This window comes from Erpetoichthys calabaricus, chromosome 14 (assembly GCF_900747795.2).
Source record: "Erpetoichthys calabaricus chromosome 14, fErpCal1.3, whole genome shotgun sequence".
In the NCBI taxonomy this organism is placed as follows: Eukaryota; Metazoa; Chordata; class Cladistia; order Polypteriformes; family Polypteridae; genus Erpetoichthys; species Erpetoichthys calabaricus.
Window position 1 is genome coordinate 83,422,192 of NC_041407.2, and position 26,529 is coordinate 83,448,720.

The 26,529-nt window shown below is 40.0% G+C and overlaps 1 protein-coding gene across 12 annotated transcripts in view; it reads right to left on the minus strand.

The window, feature by feature from the left end:
* pum1 (pumilio RNA-binding family member 1) overlaps positions 1-26,529 on the minus strand; it is a 139,891-nt gene that overhangs the window by 57,903 nt on the left and 55,459 nt on the right. For 8 of the 12 annotated variants that reach the window (XM_028819709.2, XM_028819708.2, XM_028819707.2 and 5 more), the window contains exons 4-7: positions 22,592-22,697; positions 21,856-22,043; positions 16,083-16,252; positions 6,017-6,287 (exon numbers count right to left, since the gene is read on the minus strand). In XM_028819709.2, the coding sequence (XP_028675542.1) occupies positions 6,017-6,287; positions 16,083-16,252; positions 21,856-22,043; positions 22,592-22,697 (735 nt within the window). The remainder of the gene's footprint in view (positions 1-6,016; positions 6,288-16,082; positions 16,253-21,855; positions 22,044-22,591; positions 22,698-26,529) is intronic. The other 4 variants (XM_028819712.2, XM_028819704.2, XM_028819710.2 and 1 more) reach the window with 1 other exon arrangement.

Consider the following 26,529-nt stretch of genomic DNA (forward strand, 5'->3'; position numbering starts at 1 on the left):
TTAACCACATTTTCCACTGCAATTACTGCAGTAGACTGGCTAAGAATAACCTATTCGACTGTTATGAGAATTGTACATCGTACAAAAAGACATTTTAATGTGCACACAAGTATTAATCCAGGTTTGCATGGCCCCATAAAGTGATAGTTTTCAAGGGGGTGGCACTAAAGAGAAGGAATCACATTGCATGACAGATGCAGTCAAAATATAGAACCTTTTAATTGAACAAATTTTGCAAAAGCTTAAACTATGATTTTGACAACATATTTTCAACCATCCAAAGAGGCATTTAGACTTAGTAAAATATCCAGAGGTGTTTGTCAAAAGTTGGATTGCACTGAACACGTCTTAGAAAAGGAATAGTAAATATTTTTTGTAAACCAACTACACTTTCTGTTAATGTTAACAATCTCTGTCCACTGACACGTTAAAGTGACTTTTCAAACAATTTTACCATCGTTAAACTGTATAATATTTAAACTAATAAATAATAACAATAAAATACATAATAGTATTACTGATAGTTGCACCATTAACTTCAAGGCTTCAAGCCCAGGTGCATTACACGGTATTCACCAAATTAAAATAAAATAAAACAAGTGCAACTTGGTGATGACATCTCACCAACTGTACCATCATTTAGGCAAACTGCATTAATATGGACCTTGCTTCAAGCTAAGCTATATACATAAATAATAAAACTGCAATTTGCATTTATAATGCTGTTTGTGGTATAGCCCTATGGAAGCGCATTAGGGCCACTGTGAAGAAAAAAAAATATGGACACGGAAGAAAAAAAACAAACTATAGGTCAACAATAAATTCGACATGTTGACTTTATTCTCAACATTTCCACTTTAATGTTGACGCTTATGTCAAGATTTAAGTCGACATTTCCACTTTAATTATAAGATAAATTGTGAGAATAAAGTATAATGTTGTAAACTAAACTTCATCCTAAAATCAATGTTTAATTTACTAGATTTTCTCAAACCCCCGTCATAAGTTAATGCAGCACATCAAACACTTTGTGTTAAGTGTTCCCCGACCCAGTCGTTAATCACTACGCTTCTTAAACTGACTTCCTCCACACTAAGAGCAGGCGCCTGCAGCAATCACCGCACAGAATCCATTCACTTCATGATATTCCTGCTCTCTACCAAAACCCCAGTTCCTATCTTTCCTTTTTCTTTCTCCACATTACCAATCACCACACGATAAACGTATTTGTGAAATTAAAACTAGTTATTAACTTAGCCGACGGAGTGTTCAGAACTTTAAAAATATCGTCGTTATACATGTTTAATTATGCCATCCATTCAGAGTTGCGCCCATCTCTGAACAAGTCGCCAGCACATCGCAGGATGAATATAAGCAAAACATACACTAACACGTACAAAAACCAAGTACAACTTGGCTTGCAGTATTATCCAGTAGTATAGAAACAGTATTTTCACATCTGACCTTTTAAAACTAAAGTATCTCCAGGCGACGGACGTGACTCCTTTTTTTCGGCAAAAGTTCTTCTGTTCATCATGTTCAACTTTATCGTCGGCTTCTGTTTCGGAATGCTCTCTGTCCATTTTTCACATTTCACAGAACTTTAATTTATTTGCGCATTTATTTATTTAATTTTGTCCGAAATAGTCCTCCATATACCTATGCTACCGCCCACTATTTGGTGGTGTAGCAGTGAAAAAGAGCCCTAGTGCAATAAATCTGTGTTTAGCAGTGTAGCAGTGAAAAAGGTCCCCACTTGAACAGTTTCCCGCTGCGCCACGTTCCGAACGTCGTTTAGGCAATTTAAACCGGTGTTGCGGTATAAGAAAAATCCATATCATAAAAAAAATAAACGGTTTTCGGTATGAACCGGTATACCGCCCAGCACTACCCCCTACTCAAGAAAAGTAATCTTGATTCCTCTGTCTTTGACAATTTTAGATCAATTTCTAGTCCTTTCTCAAGTAAAATTCTATAAAATGCAGTTATTGAGCAGCTCAATAATTACTTGAATATAACATTCTATTCTTGATAAGTTTCAGTCAGGTTTTAGAACAAATCATAGTAGAGAAGCTTCACTGGTTAAAGTAGTGAATGACTTGCGAATTAATGTGGACAGAGGCCGTATATCTGTTCTTGTTCTCTTAGACTTTAGTGCAGCATTTGCCACATCATTCTTATAAATCACCTTACACAATGGGTGGGCCTATCTGGCAGTGTCTTACCGTAGATACTCATGTATTAGTTGAGCTCGCAGATAAGTCGAGTGTATTGTTTAAGCCGAAAATTACGAAATTTGTTATGACCCGCGTATAAATCGAGGGTAAAACTTGACAGCTATCAGAGATAGAGGGCGACAATCAGCTGTCACTGGCATTCCCTCTGTGCTTGGAGAAAAGACTCGTTGACTCGGCAACTAATCCTTGCGTGTGCGTGAGTTGCGAAATGTAAAGAAAGGCAAGATGGCATATGTCATAAGGGAGCGAAGCGAGTGCAGAAAAGAAAACACTCGGCAGACGATGTTTTGCACATTATTCTGATTTTTCAGAATCGGATTTTATTGACAGTAATCAGGAATCGAGCAAGAGAGTGAGAAGCCGGCATCAGCTGATCGGACACCAGCCGATGCCGCGCCAGTTGAATGCATTCGCGCAGCCGATGCAGCTACGGCAAGGTTCTCGTGGGAGGAATACCCAGACATTGATCCGTGGGAGCTGAACTGGCTACCGGACTTCACAAGACAGCATGGCTTGCTGTTGGACACGACAGATCACCCGCTGCTGGACTACTTCAGGCTGCTCTCTCCTGATGCTGCTTTTCAGCTACAGTCAGATGAGACAAACAGGTAGGCAGAGAAATTTTTTGAATCGCGGGCTGCGCTTGCATCGCATTGATAGCGTGCATTGCCTTGGTTCTTTTGATTCCAAATCTGGTTGCACGTGGCAGCTAATGGTATGTTTGTTATCCAAAACCTGCAAAAGCTAATGCTCAAATTCAAGTATTTGACAGTATAAAGAATTATTTAATGAACTTAGAAAAAAACTAGCTAATTAGCAATAGTATTGCTGGCTTATAATTATGTCAAAGACCATGGGAAACTGCAGATGACCGGTTTCTTAACACCGTGAAGCGTTGAGTGTACAATGTCATTACCCAAATTCTATGGACAATTGTGTTGCCCCGCGGATAAGTCGATTTTGCTTTTTTGAAAGAATTTTAAGGCATAAATTTTTCGACTTATATGCAAGTATCGACGGTAAATTGGTTTTAATCTTAAATTGACAGGCAGAAAATTCTTTGTGAGTTGTGGTGATTATACTTCAGATACACATGATATTGAATACGGTGTACCACAAGGATCTATACCGAGTCTGCTGCTTTTTTCCATCTACATATGATACATTCCATCTACATACATCTATATATGCTTAAATTAGGTCACATCACAAAGCACAAGGTGAACTGCCACAGCTATGCATACGACACACAGTTTTATTTATTGCTAGAGCCTGATGCTCTTAGCTCTCTGATCCAATGTCTTAGCAATATTTCTGACTGGATGACCAGTGACATTCTCAAACTAAATAAGGATAAAACAGAAATCTTAGTGATTGGAAAGTATGGATATAGCGAGGATATTGGAAATAAACATGATCCCTTAAGTTTAAAAATTAAACCAGAAGTAAAGAGTAAATCTCACATTAACCAGATTACTAGGACTGCTTTCTTCGACTTAAGGATCACAGCAAAAGTTAAGACTTCTACTAACTTTACAAGAGGATGAAAAATAGTTCATGCTTTTGTTTTTAGTTGACTAGATTATTGTAATGCTCTCCTAACAGGATTACCTAAGAAAGACATCAATCTGTTGCAATTAGTACAGAATGCAGCAACCAGAACTAGAAAATCTCATCAGTTTTAGTGTCATTACATTGGTTTCCTATGTCATTCAGAACGGAGTTTAAAATGCTATTAATGGTTTTTATAAAGCCTTAAATAATCTTGCTCCATCTTATATTTTGGAATTCCTGCCTCCCTACACTCGCAAGTCATAAACTTAGAACGTTGAATGGTGGTCTGCTGATTATTCCGAGAACCAAACTTAAAGGAGGAGGTGAGGCAGCCTTTTGTTGTTATGTACCTATATTGTGGAATACTCTACCTAAAGAAATCGGTCAAGCTAACTCCGTGGAACATGTTAAAAAAAACTGCTAAAAACTTGTTTCAATATGGCTTTTCATAGCTACATTTTAGTTGTAGAATTATCATATTCTTCAGGGATCGGAAAAAGAAAGATGAAAGCATCACAAGAATAAATCTAACAGATGAGATCACCCTCTCCATTGAGTTTGTTTGGTTATCTAATAGCTAAGTTGTACCAAAATATGCAACAGATACTTGTCAAGGTGTCAAAGTTTCTACTACAACTAAGTATCTTGACAATACTTCTAAAATTCTAACATCTCTGTATGTGAAGATGTGCTTCCTAGTTTCTGTCTTAAATTCGCAATGATTTCCTAAAGTACGTGATCCACTATTTAAATGAAAGTATTCTGCTGGATCAAATTACCAATGACTTTGAAAATGCTGAAGACCTGGATTAGGCATTTTCTGCTGTTAAACAGTTCAACTCCCTCAACATATAATGCATGCTTTTTACTACAGGAACGCACTGGGTTGCTTTTTGCTGCTCAGCTTTTTAGCTGCTATGCCTTTATTATACCAAGGTGAACAAAGTCACACAACACTTCATATGTAGTCTCTCTGGTGCATATTACAGTATACAGTTTGCTAAAGAGCCCGGGGTCACAGAAACTATTGAATTCGTCAGAAAAAAAATTGAAATGTAGAGATGTCAGGTAATTGAAAGAAACTACTCTGGCCATCTCTCTCCTGTTTCATTTTGCCGATATGATCACCTCGCGTGTGTATTAGCAGTGGGAGGAAAAGTAAAAGGGATACCGTTTTGCCGATGTGCTTGTCTCGCTTGCATAAGAGTTTCTCTGTTTCTCGTCAGTTTTACTTTGGCAACAGAGTTGCTTTCTTTTTCCGACTCATTAATTTCAGGCCGTCTTGCCAGCTCTCTGAGCTTCATGCTGTAGTAGCCTCGTACTTCCAGGCCGGACAGACACACACACACACTTCCATGCGTAGACGTTTGGTTTTCTGTTTCCACGGAGGTTGGAGCCCCTACCCCAATTCCACCTCTCACTTCCGGGCCGAACAGACACACACATTACCACCCGTAGACATTTACATATAAGATAATTGTTAGAGTGAAACCTAATATTTATCTTTCTAATTGCTTCTGCATACTGCTTGAATGATAAGAATGCTAAAATCACAAAGTCCTATTCATAGGCTGCTTCCTATTTGGTGTACTATTTGCCTAGCACCTTACACTACTTTCACCTGAAATTGTACCATCCAAGTGCAGGCCCACCTCTTCAAGGTTTCCCTTGTCTTTTTAAACTATTTTCACTGTCATACGTCCTATTCCTCTAATCTCAAACGTTTACGGTCTAGTCTACACCATAACTTGACCATCACAATGAAATTTTAGTACCACATGGAATGAATTCCTTACAATAGGTAAAATCACAATATCAACCAACAGCACAATGATGCACTCAGGCTTCCAATCTTGGCAAAGACTGTTTCATTTCACCTCTAAACTGTGACCATTCATTTATCAAAGGTATTCCTTTGTGGCTTTGTCTGCATATGCCGAATCCTCATTAAAAAAGCAGACGGATATAAGAAAATCCAAATAAAACCAATTTGTGCCATGTTTGTGCAGCCTTATACATGTCATATCTGGAATAATAATTAGCTCAAGTTTCACTTTTAGGCTAGGAAGTTATGTGAGAAAAACAAAAAGATACAAATTTCCATCCAATAGTTTATCAATTTTAACATCACTCCTCCTTAAATCAAATACATCAGCTTAGTAACACAAAATGATTTGTTCATGAAACACACATATATTTAATCCCTTGAGTTAAATAAATCTTACCTGCTGTTGGGAGTTGTAGTCAAAAAGTCCAACAGTGGCAGCAGTGGAATCCATTGTTACTTGGTTTCCAGAGTAATCAAACTGCAAAGGCTCTATTCCCACTGATTCCATATGGTCGAGTGGAACATTTTGGGACTCCACATTGGGGAAATCTTCTACTGGCTTTGTTCCATTTGTATTTGACAACTGAGCCAAACCTTCTGACCCATTCTGACTATGGCCCATGTGGTCCACTTCACTTCCAGGAGCAGGGCAATTTCCTGGTGTTCGGCTAAATACAAGGAACAACACAAAATCTGTTACACAAGACATCTACATCAGTCAGAAAGAGTCAAGTCAAAGCTGTAATAAATACACATTTGAAATATCCTTGGAAAAACTACATAAAACAAATCTTAGAATGGCCTTAATGTATGCTGCAATAAAAAAAGAAATTTCTTCTTGTGTAATTTTCTACATAATTATATATTTTCAAAGAAAATGCTCCACAAGCCTAAACAAAAAATGAAAATTAGATACAAAGGGAGATACTAATTAGATACTAATGTATGAATGAAATATGTTGTAGTCAAAGTTCAGCAATGCCCAATGAAGACAATTTAACTGCCTTTGTAATCTAAATAGCTGGTTAAAAAACCTCAGCAACAAACTAAAGAAATTTGAAGAATCTAGGCCAACTTCTTTTTGCTGAACACTTTCAATTGTGGGTTTCACAACATGAACTGCTGGTTTTAGGTCCTGCTACAGTATGTTCACAGGGTTCAGGATCAGATTTAGATTAAGCTATTCCAAATATTCAACTTCTTTCTATATACAGTAATCCCTCCTCCATCGCGGGGGTTGCGTTCCAGAGCCACCCGCGAAATAAGAAAATCCGCGAAGTAGAAACCATATGTTTATATGGTTATTTTTATATTGTCATGCTTGGGTCACAGATTTGCGCAGAAACACAGGAGGCTGTAGAGAGACAGGAACGTTATTCAAACACTGCAAACAAACATTTGTCTCTTTTTCAAAAGTTTAAACTGTGCTCCATGACAAGACAGAGATCACAGTTTCGTCTCACAATTAAAAGAATGCAAACATATCTTCCTCTTCAAAGGAATGCCTGTCAGGAGCAGATCATGTCACAGAGATAGAGAGAGACAAAAGCAAACAAATCAATAGGGCTGTTTGCCTTTTAAGTATGCGAAGCACCGCGGCACAAAGCTGTTGAAGGCGGCAGCTCACACCTCCTCCGTCAGGAGCAGACAAAGAGAGAAAGAGAGTGAGTTTGTTTTTCAAGCAAAAATCAATACGTGCCCTTCGAGCTTTTAAGTATGCGAAGCACTGTGCAGCATGTCCTTCAGGAAGCAGCTGCACACAGTGCAACGTCCCTATCGTCTAGGTGTGCGAACAGCCCCCCTGCTCACACCCCCCTACGTCAGCGCAAGAGAGAGAGAGAGAGAGAAAGTAAGTTGGGTAGCTTCTCAGCCATCTGCTAATAGCGTCCCTTGTATGAAATCAACTGGGCAAACCAGAGGAAGCATGTACCAGAAATTAAAAGACCCATTGTCCACAGAAACCCACGAAGCAGCGGAAAATCCGCGATATATATTTAAATATGCTTACATATAAAATCCGCGATGGAGTGAAGCCGCGAAAGGCGAAGCGCGATATAGCGAGGGATCACTGTATACAGTATATTGAAGTAATCAACACAATGTGTTCTACACAGTGAGTCATTTAAGGATAAATCTATGAAGGTAAACCACAATGCTTTATTGGTGGTTATTAGACTCCTAATGTGAAATCCAGTATAAACTGTTATAAACTGTTGACAAAAGAAGTTCCACTTCTGATTATAAAGAATTGATCCAGAACTCAATGACCCCCCAGATGCATTATTGAAAACATGAGTCAAATGCATGTTGTTTAATTCCCCCTTTCTACTGATCCTGATTATTATTATTATTATTTATTTTTTTTAAAAACAGGCCAGAGAAACCTGGGTCCTCATGTATAACGACGAGTGTTGAATTCATGCTAAAACATACAGACAAAAGTGGAAATGTACGTATTGTGGAAGGCGATCTCTGAGGAAGACAGGAATAGTTCAATCATTCAGTCTTTATTTAGTCACTTTTAATGCTCATTTTTCTCCCTCACTTATGAAACAGCATCTAGGCATTTTCTTATATTAAACAAATCTGCCAACCATTTCTTTTTTATGTACCTATCAAGAGGGGCCCAAAAGAAAGAAAATTCATCAAAACGGATGCATGCTTAAAAGAGTTTTCCTAGGTCAGCTTACTGCCACCTGTCTTATGACTGACGCTTGTATGAATAACCTGCCATTATAACAAAACAGCTTTTAACCGTAGCTTGCAAGCAGTTCAATTTTCTTTCACAGCATCCATCCATCCATTCTCTTCCGTTTATCCAAGATCGGGTTGCGGGGGCAGCAGCTTGAGCAGAGATACCCAGACTTCCCTCTCCCCAGTCACTTCTTCTAGCTCTTCTGGGGGAATCCCGAGGCATTGCCAGGCCAGTCGAGAGACATAGTCCCTCCAGCGTGTCCTGGGTCTTCCCCGGGGCCTCCTCCCAGTTATACGTGCCCGGAACACCTCACGAGGGAGGCGTCCAGGAGGCATCCTGATCAGATGCCCGAGCCACCTCATCTGATTCTTCTCAATGCGGAGGAGCAGTGGCTCTACTCTGAGCCCCTTCCGGATGTCTGAGCTTCTCACCCTATCTTTAAGGGAAAGCCCAGACACCCTGTGGAGAAAACTCATTTCAGCCGCTTGTATTCGCAATCTCTTTCTTTCGGTCACTACCCATAGCCCATGACCATAGGTGAGGGTAGGAACATAGATCGACTAGTAAACTGAGAGCTTTGCCTTATGGCTCAGCACCTTTTTCACCACGACAGACCGATGCAGAGCCCTCATCACTGTGGATGCCGCACTGATCCGCGTGTCGATCTCACGCTCCATTCTTCCCTCACTCGTGAACAAGACCCTGAGATACTTGAACTCCTCTACTTGGGGCAGGATCTCACCCCAACCCTGAGAGGGCACTCCACCCTTTTCCGGCTGAACAGCATGGTTTCGGATTTAGAGGTGCTGATTCCAATCCCAGCCACTTCACACTCGGTGGCGAACCAATCCAGAGAGAGCTGAAGATCACGGCTTGATGAAGCAAACAGGACAACATCATCTGCAAAAAGCAGTGACCCAATCCTGAGTCCACCAAACCGGACCCCCTCAATGCCCTGCCTGCGCCTAGAAATTCTGCCCATAAAAGTTATGAACTAAATCGGTGACAAAGGGCAGATTTTGGTTCGACTTACTGCCAGCAATGCGGAACAAGCTCTGACACCGGTTGTACAGGAACCGAACAGCCCTTATCAGGGGGTCCGGTACCCCACACAGGATTCCCCGAGGGACATGGTCGAACACTTTTTCCAAGTCCACAAAACACATGTAGACTGGTTGGGCAAACTCCCATGCACCCTCCAGGATCCTGCTAAGGGTGTAGAGCTGGTCCACTGTTCCACGACAAGGACGAAAACCACACTGTTCCTCCTAAATCCGAGGTTCGACTAATGGACCACCCTCTCCAGGACCCCCGAACAGATTTTTCCAGGGAGACCGAGGAGTGTGATCCCTCTGTAGTTGGAACACACCCTCTGGTCCCCCTTTTTAAAGAGGGGGACCACCACTCCCGTCTGCCAATCCAGAGGCACTGTCCCTGATGTCCATGCAATGTTGCAGAGGTGTGTCAACCAAGACAGTCCTACAACATCCAGAGCCTTGAGGAACTCCGGGTGTATCTCATCCACCCTCGGGGCCCTGTCACCAAGGAGTTTTTTGACCACCTCTGTGACCTCAGTCCCAGAGATGGGGGAGCCCACCTCTGAGTCCCCAGGCTCTCTGCTTCCTCATTGGAAGGCATTTTGTGGGATTGATGAGGTCTTCGAAGTACTCCCCCCACCGACCCACAACGTCCTGAGTCGAGGTCAGCAGCGCACCATCCCCACCATATACAGTGTTGACACTGCACTGCTTCCCCCACCTGAGACACCGGATGGTGGACCAGAATCTCCTCGAAGCTGTCCGAAAGTCGTTCTCCATGGCCTCCCCAAACTCCTCCCACGCCCAAGTTTTTGCCTCAGCAACCACCGAAGCCGCATTCCGTTTGGCCTGCCGGTACCTGTTAGCTGCATCCAGTGTCCCACAAGACAAAAGGGTCCTGTAGGACTCCTTCACCGCCGGTGTCCACCAACGGGTTCAGGGACTGCCGCCACGACAGGCATGACCACAGCTCCGGTCAGCCGCCTCAACAATAGAGGCACGGAACATGGCCCATTCGGACTCAATGTCCCCCACCTCCCTCGGGACGTGGACAAAGTTCTACCGGAGGTGGGAATTGAAGCCACTTCTGACAGGGGACTCTGCCAGACGTTCCCAGCAGACTCTCACAACACATTTGGGCCTACCAGGCTTGACCGGCATCCTCCCCCACCATCGAAGCCTACTCACCACCAGGTGGTGATCAGTTGACAGCTCCGCCCCTCTCTTCACCCGAGTGTCTAAGACATGTGGCTGCAAGTCCGACGACATGACCACAAAGTCGATCATCGAACTGAGGCCTAGGGTGTCCTGGTGCCAAGTGCACATATGAACACCCTTATGCTTGAAAATGGTCCAATAACAAAACACCGCTCGGGTTCAGATCGGGGGGGGGGTGGGGGGGGGGGGGGGGGGTTGGGCATTCCTCCCAATCACGCCCTTCCAAGTCTCACTGTCACTGCCCACGTGAGCATTGAAGTCTCCCAGCAGAACAAGGGAGTCCCCAGAAGGTATGCTTTCTAGCACCCCCTCCAGGTACTCCAAACTGCTGTTCAGCGCATACGCAGAAATAACAATTAGGACCCGTTCCCCCATCTGAAGGGGGAGGGAGGCTACCCTCTTGTCCACCGGGGTAAACCCCAATGAACAGGCTCCAAGTCGGGGGGTTGGGGGGGGGATAAGTATGCCCACACCCACTCGGCACCTCTCACTGGGGGCAACTCCAGAGTGGTAGGGAGTCCAGCCCTTCTCAAGGAGATTGGTTCCAGAGTCCAAGCTGTGCGTTGAGGTGAGCCCGACTGTATCTAGCCGGAACCCCTCGACCTCGCGGACCAGGTTATGGTCCTTCCCCTTCAGACAGTGGAAAACCACATCCCAAGAGCCAGCTTCTGTAGCCGAGGATCGGATCGCCAAGGTCCCTGCCTTCAGCCACCACCAAACTCAAACTGCACCCGACCTCCTTGGCCCCTCCCATAGGTGGTGAGCCCATGGGAAGGGGGACCCACGTTGCCTCTTCGGACTGTGCCCGGCCGAGCCCCATGGGTGCAGGCCCGGCCACCAGGTGCTCGCCATCAAGCCCCAACTCCAGGCCTGGCTCCAGAGGAGGGCCCCGGTGACCAGCATCCGGGCGAGGGAAAACGCCGTCCAAATTTTTTATTCTTCATAGGTTTCTTGAATAGGATGTTTCTTGAACCACTCTTTGTCTCATCCCTCACCTAGGACCAGTTTTGCCTTGGGTGGCCCTACCAGGGGCATAAAGCCCTGGACAACAGAGCTCCTAGGATCATTGGGACAGTATGCACAAAAAAATTCAGATGCACAGCAGTGTGTAAGCCAAATTCCATCCACTTCTGCTCCATGAATTCCAGTCAGCGTGAAATGTAAAGCATGTGCACACGGCTGCCATCCCACCCTGACCCCTCACAGAATTTTACATATTTTAATATGCAAATCAATATAAATATCAACTTCCGTTCTGTGTTTGGTTAAAAAACAATGGCAAAAAAAAAAAAAAATGTGAAAAAAGAATTTCAGCAATTGAGATGTGGATGCAAGGAAAAAGTACTATTTTATGGCTTAAGCAGTGGTATAAACAACTAAAGGAAGTTTACTTAGTGATACAGAGTGGCGGAGACAGTCGAAAGTTCAAGTTCAGAAAGTCACACAGTGCCGAAAAAAAAAAAAAGGTGGTCAGATATCAAAGTCGCAGTGAAAAGGCGAGTCATAGCCTACCATCCAAGTGTCATGTGGAATTATATTATGGTACAGAGAAAAGGAAAAAAAAAAAAAACAGGGACACAGTGAAGAAAGAAAGGTCAAAATGTCAACTTTAATCTCATAGTTTGATTTGAAATTAAGCTTATGATGTTCTACTTTAATGACAATGTTTAATTTACTATAGATTCCCATCAAAACTAAGATAGCACATTAAATGCTCCGTATTGTATGTGTTCTTCTACGTGTTCTATGTGTGTGAATCACTACGTGCTTCTTAACTCTTTTAGGGTGGAGAGGGCGCATGTCGACAAAAGTCGACTTCCAGGGGTAGAGGGCGACAATCAGCTGTTAATGGCGACAAAACTGACTGTTACGTCACAGGCATTCCCTCTCTGCTTGGAGGAATGTTAGACTCCCTGACTCTGAATCTAATCCTTGCGTGTGCGTCAGTTACGAAATATAAACAAAGGCAAGATGGCATCAACATCTCACAAAGGAGCAAAACAAGTGCAAAAAAGAAAATACTCAGCAGACGATGTTTTGCGCATTGTCGCGGAGTCGGACTCTGATTTTTCAGAATCTGATTCTGTTGACCGTGATCAGGAGATCGAGCAACAGAGTGAGGAACTGGCATCAGCTGATCAGACACCAGCCGATGCCGCCCCAGCTGAGTGCATTTGCGCAGCCGATGCACCTACAGCAAGGTTCGTGTGGGAGGAATACCCAGACATTGATCCGTGGGAGCCAAACTGGCTACCAGACTTCACAAGACAGCATGGCTTGCTGTTGGATACGACAGATTACCAGCCGCTTGAGTACTTCGGGCTGTTCTCTCCTGATGCTGCTTTTCAGCTACTGTCAGATGAAACAAACAGGCAGGCAAAAAATATTTTAAATCGCGGGCTGCGCTTGCACCACATTCTCATTTTTCAAAGTGGAAACCCACAACAAAAGACGAGATGAAGGGCATTTTGGCATTACAAATAGACATGGGACTAGACTGGTGATACAACCTCAGTGAGTATTGGTCCAAATGTGCTTTGTCCCCTGGTGGCTTTAGACAGGTTATGCCGCATGATAGGTACTCGCTGCTGCAAAGTATTATTCACTTCTGTGATAACCAGAAGCAAATCCCAAGGGGTGAGCTAGGCTATAATCCCATGTATAAAGTTCAGCCCCTGCTTGACATTGTGGAACCAACATATAAACAATTTTATCAGCCTGGCTGTGATTTGTCTGCACATGAATCTATGATAAAATAGAAGGGACGCCAATATATGCCAGACAAGCCCACAAAGTATGGCATAAAGGATTTAGTACTGGCAGAGGCACACAATGGTTTCTGCCTGAAAGTAATTACATATACAGGAAAGTATTTCTTTCAAAAAGAGAACTGTCCCTTGACAAGTCAGGTTGTGCTGAAGCTGCTTCAGGACTATGAACATTTGGGTCATGTTGTGTACATGAAAATTTTTTATACATCACCAGAATTGTTCAATAGCTACAGAGCAGGGAAACTGGAGCTTGTGGCACAGTGAGGGTGAGGAGGAGACACATGCCTTCACAGTTGAAGCCAGACAGGCTGAAGATGGAAAGAGGTTGTCATGCGGGCAGAAAACTTGGTGGCAGTGGCATGGCACGATGTCAAACGGGTGACTTGTCTCTCTACAGTACACACTAACAATACATGTGAGAAAGTGCAGCAACAGACAATTGAAAAGGAAGCACCAGTGCAACACATATTGTAAGCAGTCCAATGTGGCAATGCAAGAAATTAGCTGCTTTGAGCGATATCATACTTTGCAGGACTTTGCCATATAACATGTAAGTGATATGTATGTGAAATCATATAGTATTCAGGCTCATACAACATGCAAGACAGCAACATTTGTCAAAAGTAAATATTTTTTGTTGATTTGATATGTTAAACCATTGCTTTGTGTTCTTTTTTTTAAAAAAAAAGTTAGTTTTTGGAAAAATATTCAGCCCTGGGAGAAAAGAAATAAAAAAAAAAAAAAACTAGCCCTAAAAAAGTTAAACAGGCTTTCGCCTACACCAACAGGCCACAGAATACATTGCATTCAGGATATTACAGCTCTCTGAACAATTTAAATAATAATACGTATACTTGATATTTTCATGATGAAATGAATTAAACATGGGGGCACGGTGGTGCAGTGGTAGCGATGAGAGGCGCCACATCCAGGGATTGTTCCTGCCTCCCGCAAGATACTTGCTGGGATGTGTGCGACCCTCAATGAAATAATTTATTGCAGCAGTACTGTCTCTTTCAAACATACCAACCCTCAATTCCTGTCCTACCTTTTCTTTCTCCACATCACCAATTGCCAAACAACAAGCTCTGTAATAAATGTCAAATCATCTGTAAGCTTAGAATGCCGATTCTTCAAAACTTTTAAGGAACACTGAAAAATCTTGTAGTATATGTTTAATTATTCCATCCATCTATCGATCCAGCATCACACAAGTCCCAGCAAGCATACAGCATGAGACAGAACTAATCCCTGGATAGGGCGCCAGTTCATCACTTCTGCTGCACCTCCGTACCTATACGTTTAATTATTAACAACATACATTATTTAAATTAAGTTACAATTTCTGTATAATGTAATATACATACTTTAATGCATTTCATTTTAAAAATTATATTAAGAGCTCCAAGAAGATAGCTCTTGGAAATCTAAATCGACTTAAAAGCCAGTCGTCATCGTCTGTAAATATGTGCTACCTTCTACTGAATTGAATTCCTTTATTGTTATTGTATGGTACAATGAGATTCAATATGGAAATCTTCCATAAACTTATTTCCTATAAAACGATAAAATAACAACAATAATAATAAAATAAAAAACACAAAATATACAATATGAAAGCATAAAATACATGTACATACAGTGCAGATAGTGCAGATGGTTCATAAAGTGGTTAAGGTTGTGCAATATTACAACTGTAGTGCAATTTCACAGTGAGGTAATTGCACTTAAAAGTACTAAATAGATCTACCAGCAGCACTTGACAGATTGATTGAGTGTGTTTATAGCTCTTGGGATGAAATTGTTTCTGAACCTAAAGGCTCTGAAGCATTTGCCGGGTGGGTGAAGCTCAAATAAACTGTGCGCAAGGCTGAGGCAGCGTGTGCTAGAAGCTGTATCCGGATAGTCCTCTACGCTCTCGATGCAATCTGCCGTTGAGCTTTCCGATCAGCTGCTCTACAGCTGTGATTTCACACTCAGATACAGTGGGTTAAAATACTCTGAGTGGTGCAGTGAGAGTAACAACGCTAAAGCATCTATGGTACTTGGAATAGTTTGGCCATTCCGTGGACTACTATATTGTTACAGGTTGATTACAATTAGATGCCTTAAATTTATAAGTGATATGCAGTTAAAGCATCGTCAGGGATGTGAATCTATAAAAGAAAGGGAACCCACACAGGAACGATAGTACTGCTTTGACGCTGGGTGCCACCAGTTTGCAAAACTGAGCAGAGAACATGCATACACAATGTGTTGTGCTGTCATGAGAATGTGGGTGACTTTGCGCCAAGTTTAGTTTTTATACATCACAATGTGAGCACGGAAATGGGCGTACGCAACATTTTTATGCGTACGCACCCTTTATACAGGAGGCCCATGGAGATCCCAATATGCTGTCCTAGTGTTCTCTTTAATTTTTTCACCGTGCTCAACAAGATTTTGGTAGGATAACCTTTCGTACAATGATGGCTTCCTATCATTGACTTTCTCAATTTGGACAATATGAATATGACTATTATTCTGAATAGCCATGCACACATTATAATAAATAGCCATGTCAACCTTTAGACTGATTTACACCACCTAAGAGGCTTTTATGACTGTGGAAAGATGTGCCTCTAGATCCATAAATACATAAAGCAAGTAACAGACAAAGAGATACTTTGCATTAATTCTGAACCAGTGAAAGACCCTCCCACCCATGCCCAACAGCTATATTGAAAAGAACAGAAGTTTTACCTAAAATCTTTAACATCCACATCAATTCCATTTTGAACTGGTAGACCATTGGGTTTATCGATCACATCACCTTCCACTTCCTTTAAATCACTCAGCTTATCAGTATCAAATGTTGTCTTGGTCTTTTTCTCTCTTTTTTCATTGTCATCTGCTTCTGGATCACGAGGGCCCTTGTCAAAGATAAATTCATTATGATGTTACAATATATAATACCAGCATAACACAGTTGAAACAATTATGCATCTATCAAACTAACTTTTTTATTTTAGTTATCATCATACTATATCACAGAAGGACCATATGAGCGCTATTATATACTATAGGGGTCATCAGATTCAAAATGAAAATAAAAGTGGAAAAACAGGTATTGTACTAAGAAACAGACATATGCTTTAGAACACTGAAAAACTTACTTGCAATAACAGATGAATCTACGGTTACATTTACAGCATCAATTACATATAACTAAACTATGATTTACTGGCATGTCTGACAGATCAGATTTCCCTCCATCATGTAAATATCTTAATAGAAATATGGGAACAGATTCTTCAATATGAATTAATACCTGCATACAACTTTGGCAAATACATAAAATTTATGTAAAGAGTCAAAATTCACAGTGCTGACCCCCCTTCTTCATAACTCCTGCAATTCGCTCTGGCATGCTGGATATCAGCTTCTGGGCCAATCCTGACTGATGGTGATCCATTCTTGCCTTTTTAGTGCTTGGAGCTGATCATTATTTGTGGGGTTGTGCTTGTCCACCCACTTTTTGAGAACTGACCAGTGTTATCAATGTTATGATCTCTGAGCCACTTAAGTTATCACTTTTGCCTTGTGATATGGTGTTCCATAACGCTGGAAAATACGCAGATCATCACCAAATTGCACCTGGATTGTTGGGAGAAGTTGCTCTTGAATGATATATTGATACCGTTCTTTATTTATGGCAGTGTTCTTGGGCAAAATGGTGAGTGGGCCCACTCCCTTGAATGAGATGCAACCCCACAAACGGATTGTCTCAAGATCCTTCACTGTTGGCACGGCACAGGACTCATGGTAGTGTTGACCTTTTCCTTCTCTGGACAATTAATTTTGCAGATGTCTCAAACAATCTGAAGGAGGCTTCATCCGAAAAAATAACTTTGCACCAGTCTTCTGATATTCAATCCTTCTACTTCCTGCCGAATTTCAGCCTGCCTTTGAGGTTTTTCTTGGAAAGAAATGGCTTCTTTGCTGCCCTTCTTGGCCGTTATCCAAAAGTCTTTGCCTCACTTTGTGTGCAGATGCACGCACACATGCACACTCACCTGCTGCCAATACTGAGCAAGTTCTGCACTGGTGGCAGAAAACAATTCTGTAGCTGACTCCTCAGGAGGAGACAGTCCCGGTGCTTGCTGGACAATTTTAGCTTATTTTGTGATAAAGTTAACTTTTTATGCTAATAATCCTCTAGGCAATGAATTAATATGCATCTGATCACTGCACAATAATATAAAAACAAGGTGAATTGCCACCACAAAAACTGAAGGCGCAAACTTTGCAAAACACAACATTTGTGTCACTGCCAAAGCATTTGGCCACTAATTTAGAATACAAGCATACGTCTGAAGGCTTTTCTCATGTGCTACATTCATATATCTATATTCTAGTTCCTTCTACAAATCCTGGGTCACATAAAAATAAATATGTGCATACCTTAATTGTGCATTTAGAACATTTTGGTTTAAGGAAGCAATGTGTAGATGAGTCATCATCTTCAATGCATCTGTCTGCTCATTTTGTATCACAGACTCTCAAGACAGATAGATGTTTAGCCTTATGTACCACAACAGTGTATTGGGAAAATAATGATACACAAATTACATATGATATGTACTTTGTTTTTAGGTTGGCAATATTTGAAATTTCAATACATTATTGATCAACGTTGTTTTATTTAACAATTGCTTTATTTAACAACACTATAATGCTCTTGTGCAGTGGACTGTAACAATAGTTTCAAGTTTTTTATTTGGCTAGATGTTTCTAATAGCCATTTCAATCTATTTTTTTATCCAGTGAAGCCAGCATTATAATATGAAAACCAAGAACAGCGTCATTGACAGGTTGCATAAGTATAATACAAGAGAAGGCAGCTGTTCAGAAAGAACTGTCAATGGATGACTAAATGTTTAACAATATAGTGGTATTCAGGGACTAGGAGAGTTACTTTACCTCTATTTCTATTTAAACATGTTTACATAAAGTACATCCTACTTTATGAAATTTCTGATGCAAGCACAATCTAACTGATTACATTATGTGGTAAACCACTTTGAATCACCAACTTGATGCGAGTGTCAGTTACATAATGGTTCTTGCACTAATGATGAAAAAAACATAATCCTACAAATATAAAGAGCTCTTTCCAAACAATGTGCATGTATACTGGGAAATGGCTCTGGCATCCTACAATCATGTACAGTAAAACTATTCTATATGCTAAATGCTGGTACAGAGTATAGGCAATAGTTAGTGGCATAGTTTAAAGACCAGGATGTGAAAACTTTACAACAAGGTTACACATATCTTAACTGCTATGTAAGATGAGTTTCCACAGCTCTGTGAAATGCTCAAATTTTCCCCAAATTTCTGAGGCAATAGAAATACCTGACCAAACGAATAACAATAAGGGACTTCCTCTGTGAGTGTTCATTTAGCCTATAAACAAAGACATGCTTGCCATTAAAGCATGTTCAAATAAGCTGCTCTTTGAGGCCAAGAGAAATGTCAAAACCCAACTGACCAATGGTGTCTGGCATGTATCAAGCATGACATTGCTTTGGCACAAAACAAACCAATCAAAAAGCACCTTCTGATTCTATTATAATCCGGTTGCGGTCATTACCTTATCTTTGTCTTCCTTCTGAGGCTAGGGCTGTCGGATCGAACATCACTATTCAAATAGAATTAGAATTTACTTAAAAAAAAGGTCTTACTTGAAAGCAATAGCAGACATTTAATTTTAACAAAATGTAAAGCTGCAATATTCCACGATCAGCTTTTTTGTAATTTTGATTAGCTTATCTCTATTAATAACATTTAGAGTCTCACCCCTTCGAAAAACAGATTTTTTCTTTTCTCTATACCACTGCTCTGTGCTGATGCATTAATGTACTCGGAGAAGCTTTGCTAAACGTTTCCCTTATGATATAAAAGTATGATTTTGCATCCAAGTCTGTCAGATTTAATCTTAAACCCGAGAGTCCCAACTCTTTATGGCTAAAACAATCTCATTAAAGCAAATGAAAAATAACTGTCATAAGTTTGATTTTCCCTTTATTACAACACTTCAAGATCCCCACTTTAAATAGACTTGTGCCAGCCAATGACCCACAATTAGTCTGTTTTATGTGGCCGCAACTCCAACGGTGCCCGACTGGCATCAAGCACGCACGTCAGAGGACCTCCTTACTGGCTCAGACAAAGTATGTAGTAATCTGCTGATATAACATGAGTGCACAGCCACTAATCTTGCCTCTTTTCCCCACAGCGCCGACAATCTGCATAATGACAGTAACTGACCCGCCCCTTTCACTTCAACCACCGTAAAGTCCTATGCATTCTGGAAGTGTGCGCTCTTTTCTTTTGCTATTCGTTTGTTTGTGGACAATAAAGTGGACAACCATGTTCGCGCCTCAAATTTTCTTTTGCTGTTTGGGAGACCTGTGATTGCCTCTCTCAGCCACAACATCTTCAAAATAAAAGACTGCTTACAACCTACCAGCCTATCACCTGCTCTTTTACTTCACTCTCTGTTCTCACCTTTTTGCAGCCTTACTAACTAACCTAGATTCATGCTGATGCTTGTCAGGACAGTGATCCATTTTGAAGGTTTTTTTATTTATATAAAAGTTGCCTAAGTACCACTAGGATTTTGTTTCCTCAGTTGCCATTTGTTATTGTTGCAACCACTGCTATTGCATATTACCATAATAATAATTATATATAATAATAAAAGTACAAACGTACATGTAACATCCATGGACTGTTAACCTAAGTTTGAATATATTAGAAAATTTACTTACTATTAATTTGAACATTCAAACTTGTTTTTTGGTTAATTTGACAGCCCTACCTGGTTTAATTTATAACTAGCCCAGGAGGTTGATCTGGAATCAGCATATGAAGAAATAAAATTCATAGTATTATGTTTATTCATTTACTCGCAATAAATCAAGATATTTCTCAATATACGTTGAAATACCCAATGCCAAAAGAAAAATGAGGACAGACACCAGTGCAGTCTTAACACTTCATACAGTGATATATATATACTTTCCAAGTGCACAATGTTCCTATTAGGTGCAGAAGTTTGTTTTTTTTAAGAACAAAAACTTTCAGAAAGAGGGAAAAATAAACAGCATTAGCAAGGCAATAAGTAGGGCATGCACTATACTACACCACACTACACTGGAAATGTCCCACAGCTTATATCCCACACTCCCAAAAAGAGAAATCCAAGATGGCAATAAAAATTATTTTAGGTCTCCCTCTGTGTAACATACCTCAGTAGCATACCCTGGTGCCTAAAGGGAACAATAATGGATAAGAGGCAACTGAAAATTCAGCTTCCTGAAGGTTTTAATTTGAAAAAAATGCCCCTAAGGATAAAAAAAACTGGGTATGCTACTGTATATCTGCAAGACAGGCTAATGACAATGAAAATCCAAAAAAAAAAAAAAAATTTACTGGAATATCCAAAAAAAGATGTCAACTGATCATATCCACAATGCCAACAAATTTTTAAATGAAGTTTACTTTTCTGCCTGTTATCTCCATTGTTTACAGATAATGACCTTATACATTGAAAGGTCAAATATCTTAATTGAACATGCTATTAATTTCCACAACCTACATAAAACCAAAAATGTGAGAAAGGTGACATGCAAAATATTAAATATGGACAGTCGATTGGGTATATAAAGTACAAATAATTCTGAATTAAATCATAGGTGCACTGGAACTGATTTAAAAAGAATGAATTGCCAAGTAAAGACTGACTGCTTGTGTCAAGTGGTACATGGCGCTAGGCTTTTCAAATGCATAGCATCAAATAGTAATTCTTTGACAAAAAACAGCAAACAAAATGCTTATAGATTTTATGTTTTATATGGGAATTAGACAGAAGATGTTAATTCTTTCAACAATGCTTCATGTTAAATTACAACAGTCTAACACATGAAAGTTTCAGATTAAATGCATTTTTATTTAAAATGTTGAGTTGGATAGAAGATTTGTCCATAACTCACATTCCAATAAAATTTTATTTAATCTTTCTTACATGGGGGAAAATTCAGTTAACAAAATCTGAACACAGAATGTTTGTAAACGATATCCACTGTAGACCCAGACTAAAGCAATAAAAAAACTCCAGTAATGAAAGAGAGGGTAATAAAGGAAATGTAAGACAAACAGAATCTGAGGAAAATATAAATTACAAAGGTAACCACAGAACTCTCCCCAGAAATGGCAAAATACTAGAAATCATGGATGGTGAAACCAATGATAACTGTACAGTTTCACTCACAAAATGTTCCCTGCAGAGTCACAAAATAAAACCTTACATAGCAGAACAAAATAATTTAAATAAGACTGAATTTTAAGTCTATATATGGTCTGAAAGTAAGTTGCTGCATATATTATATTAGCTCATCTAAAATGAAAGCAACAACCTCCTTACTGCTGTTTATTAAAGATTATATATAGCATATATGCCAGTACTCACAAAAGCTCCTTTCCTTAGGCATGAATCCAGCTTCTCCCCTGGAGATGAACTCAGCACATATTCCACCATGCTAACCCCCAGACCACCACTCTCAGACCTTGGGGAAAGCACCGACCCAACCTCACTGCTGGCATGAAAGCCTTGGCCAGGCCGCCTTTGTACCATAATTGGTTGGGAGACAGAATGATCTATGAGGCAAAATAGAGAAATCATTTTAAACAATTGTGAAATGTATGCAACATTAACTGAAAAAATAAAGTACAGAAATAAAGTTTCAAATAAATACTGTATTAGCTGCAGAAACGTATAAACAAAATAATTCTTAAAGTAACTACAGAAGAACTCAAACAGGTCTTAAAACACAAAGTTGCCAACTGTTAAAAATATGCTATGTATTTAATATAAAGTTTACAGAAAGACTTGTACTACAGAATGTGTTATTATACTCAATATATCTGATCTTTCTTATACAATAGGTATAATGCACTCCACCCTACAATGCTGAAGAAAGCTTGATAGCAGTAGGACTAAGAATGCCTAGCAGTGGTACATGGAGAAATTGCTGAATGATGAAAATAATGTGAGATAACAGAACTAATAAGCTGTAAGTTTTCAAAAATGGAGTTCACAAAATTACAGAAAGAAGATGAACAGGGCTAAAGCACAGATTTCAATAACCTTCTGAAAAATGTAATAATAAAAAAAAAATAAAAAAGGAAAAATCTCCATCACCTACCTGAAGCCCCCCATGCACTATCCCTCCACTGGTCAAGAAATATCCCTTTTGGTCCGTCTTTACTTGAATCATCTGTTTCCCAGAATTTTTTGCCTGGTAACAGCTGCTATAAAACGTTAAAAGAAAAGTAGCAAATGATATAAAAACTATTGTTACCTTAGGTGAATAAAAGAGCAATAACTGAACATTTCACCTGAGCTAACATATCAAAATATTTTCTATAAAAGGAATAAAAAAAAAAAAAAAGTTTCTCATTTTGTACGCAAAAAAGAACATTGCCAATAATTCAGTTTATTTTGAACAAGCACACTTGTACTCATAAGCACAGCAAGCTATGTGCTATTGAAATATAATGTAGGTAAATTAAAACATAAAATTAAATCCTGCTAAAAACATATACTGCATAAAAAAACATTATTAAATCACTATGGAGACTAAATCAAGGCAATCTGTTCTCTGACCTGACGCCTCATGTATAAACGGTGCATATGCACAAAACTGTTCCATACACCCGTTTCCACACTCACGTCAAGATGTATAAAAACTAAACTTTGAATAATGCCGCGCACATTTTCACAGTAGCCTCAGACTGTGCATACACATATTTCTGTTCGGTTTTGTAAACAGGCGTCACTCAGAGTCAAGACAGTGTTACTGTTCCAGTGTGGTTTCCCCCCTTTTTTTTTTTTTTTTTGAATATTTGTATCCATTACAAGGGCTTTACCAAAACATACCAAAATTAATTGCATATCGTTTACAAATTTAAAGCACTTGATTATAAACTATCTGTAAAAATACAATGGTGCGCGGAATGGCCGAACTATTCCAAATACCATGGCTGCTTTAGCGTTGTTAAAAGACATTGCAAATGGAAGAGTTAGAAGAAAATACATATTTAGAGATCATATTGATTTTCTGTCCCATGATGATGACTGGCTTCTAAGTCAATTTAGGTTTCCAAGAGCTATCATCTTGGAGCTGTGTACTGAACTGGGGCCAGCTTAAAAAAAAAAAAAAAAAAACAGACTTTGTGAATTATGCATTACCTGCTTGTTTGCAGGTGTTTAGTCACAGAAGCTTTTCGAACTTGAACTAGGTTACCAATCGTGTATTTCTCAGTCATCACTGAGACATGCCACGCTAGTTGTATGGGTTGATATTATTTGCTTGTCATCCAGATAAACAAGATTTACATACCCTGGCAGAATTTGTAAGATGTGTACCATATTTTACACAAAAGATGACCGATTAGGCAGAACATTTCATTTACTTTTAATGACATCCAAATGAAACTATAAAGCATCACATAATAGTACAACCATTAAACAAAACATAGTAATAAGGAAAATAATGAGATGGTCCATGTTCAAAAGTTTGCATACCCTTAGTTCTTAATACTGTTTATTGCCACATCAATGATGGCATGGAGTCTTTTGAGATAGTTGTGGATGAGGCACTTGATTTTTGCAGGTGGCAGAGCTGCCAATTCTTCTTGGCGAAAAGCATCCACATCCCATAAATTCTTGGGTTGTCTTGCATGAACTCAACATTTGAGATCTCCCCAAAATGGCTCAATGATACTGAGGTTAAGAGACTGTGGTGGCCACTCCAGCATCTTCACTTTTTTCTGCTCTAGCCACCGAAGGGTCAACTTGGCCTTGTGTTTTGGATCATTGTCACAATGGAAGATCCAAGTGTATCCCATGCGTAGCTTCCGGACTGATGAATGTAAGTTGTTCTCCAGTATTTTCCAGTAACATGCTGCATTCAACTTGTCGTCACACCACCTGTGCTGCTGTAGCTCACACACCCCCAGAACATCAGGGATCCACCTCTATGCTTCACAGTAGGGATTTTGTACTTTTTGTCATGGGCCTTGCGTTTATGGTTGTGACCTAAAAGTTCAATTTTGGTTTTATCAGTCTAAAGGACCTTGCTCCAGATGTTCTGAATCTTGTCTAAAAGGATTTTGGTATTTTTGTATGTAGGCGGTTTTGTGGCATTTGCACAGTGTCGTCCATTTTTGTTCAAGTACCTTGTTATTGTGCATCTTGAAACAGCAACACCACTTGTTTGCAGAGAAGCCTATATTTCAGCTGAAATGGCTTGTGGGTTTTTCTTGGCATCGACAAATGATTCTGGCAGCTGTGGCTGAAATCTTGGTTGGTCTACCGAATCATGGTTTGATAACAACAGAACCTCTAACCTTCCAATATTTTATCAGAATTTGAATACTACTGACAAGACATTTCAAAATCCCTCCATATTTTTTTATACTCATTTCCTGATTTATAAAATTCAACAACCTTTTCTGACAGGTCCTTTGACAGTTCTTTTGCTTTTTCCATGGCTTGGAATCCAGCAAAGTCAGTGCAGTTCTGCATGAATTTAAATTAACTATTTATACACAGAAACTGATTACTATCAAAGTTACAGGTGTGAATACTCTCCCTTAATTTAAACCTTTGTATGTCATTTTGTGTGTATATTATCAGCCCCAACTTTCAAGGGTATGTAAACTTCTGATCGTGCCCATCTAGATGATTTCAGTTCTCATTATGATTTAAAAACAGCACACAATATTTTGTGATAATAAACTGCTTCGCCTGAGCACATTCCCCAATTAATAATAACAATAATAAATAATAATACATTTTATTTATATAGCACCTTTCCCTTGCTAAAGGCGCTTAAAAGGAAAGCTTTCTGCAGGAACACTTATATTTTCTAAATAATGGCGAATATTTAACTAATTCTGACAGGGTATATAAACTCTAAGGGCTCGTTTATACTTCATGCTCAGAACGCGTACGTGCCCGAATCATGGCTGCCACGCATTCATTTGAAGCGTCCTCTGAGCAGGTCCTCAGAAATTAATGCGGTGCATGCGCGAGTTGCAGTACCAGCAAAAAGTCAGGGGGCGCAGTGTGCTAAAAATTGAAATGTGACGTCAGAATCTCCGTTTACTATCTACAAGTGACAGAATGCCGCTCTGCGGATCCTACGAGATCAGTGTGCGCACTTTGATGTTTGATAAATGATTCGATGTGGTGAAGCAAAATGCTGACTTACAGATGTATTCATGGTGCTTTTATATCAAGCGTCGCATATTCCCGATCATAATGACACGATACATTTTAAAAGTCTCACATATCGTCTTCTGTGCTGTCTTTTTTTCTAGGTATTCCTCTGGTCCTGACAGCAGCGGATCGCCAGCAATAGATCGCTACACTGCGCACATTAAATGTATGATATTCCAACACTCTGCACATTTAGAATCCTTAGATTTATGCTTGATATCACTTTCATGATGAAAAACATTAAAGTATGTATATTACATTTTACAGATAAATCTGTAATTTCGTTTACATAATGAATACTATTAATAATTACACACATGGGGGTGACAGTGGCGGAGCATTAGCGCAGCTGTTTTGCAGGGAGTCTCGTCATGGATATTCCCTGCCTGGAGTTTACATGTTTTCCTGCTGGGTTTCCTCAGTGTGCTCCAGTTTCTTTCCAAAGATATGCAGATTTGGTGCTGCTAAAATGACGCTAGTGTATGTGTGTGCTGGTAATCTCCTTGCGATGAGCTGAGGCCTCATCCAGGGATTGTTTCTCACTCGTGCCCAATGCTTACTGGAATGAACACATCTCTGGATTTAATCAATAAACATCCTTTTCAGAGATATTGCAGTAAGGTATCATCAGAATTTAATGGGTGTTCTAGGCAATTCACAACACAGAGAAGCCTAACATGTTCTCACCATGATAATATCTCGCACTGCCACCTGGCGGATTCCGCTAGATTTACGTAAAGTATGCGAGCAAGTATAAACACTACAACGCTTGCACAGCAGGAGCGTCCGCTGCAGCATGCGTCGTCGCGTGAAGTATAAACCCGGCCTAAGTGCCTCTCCAATAACTGCAGCAGCTCA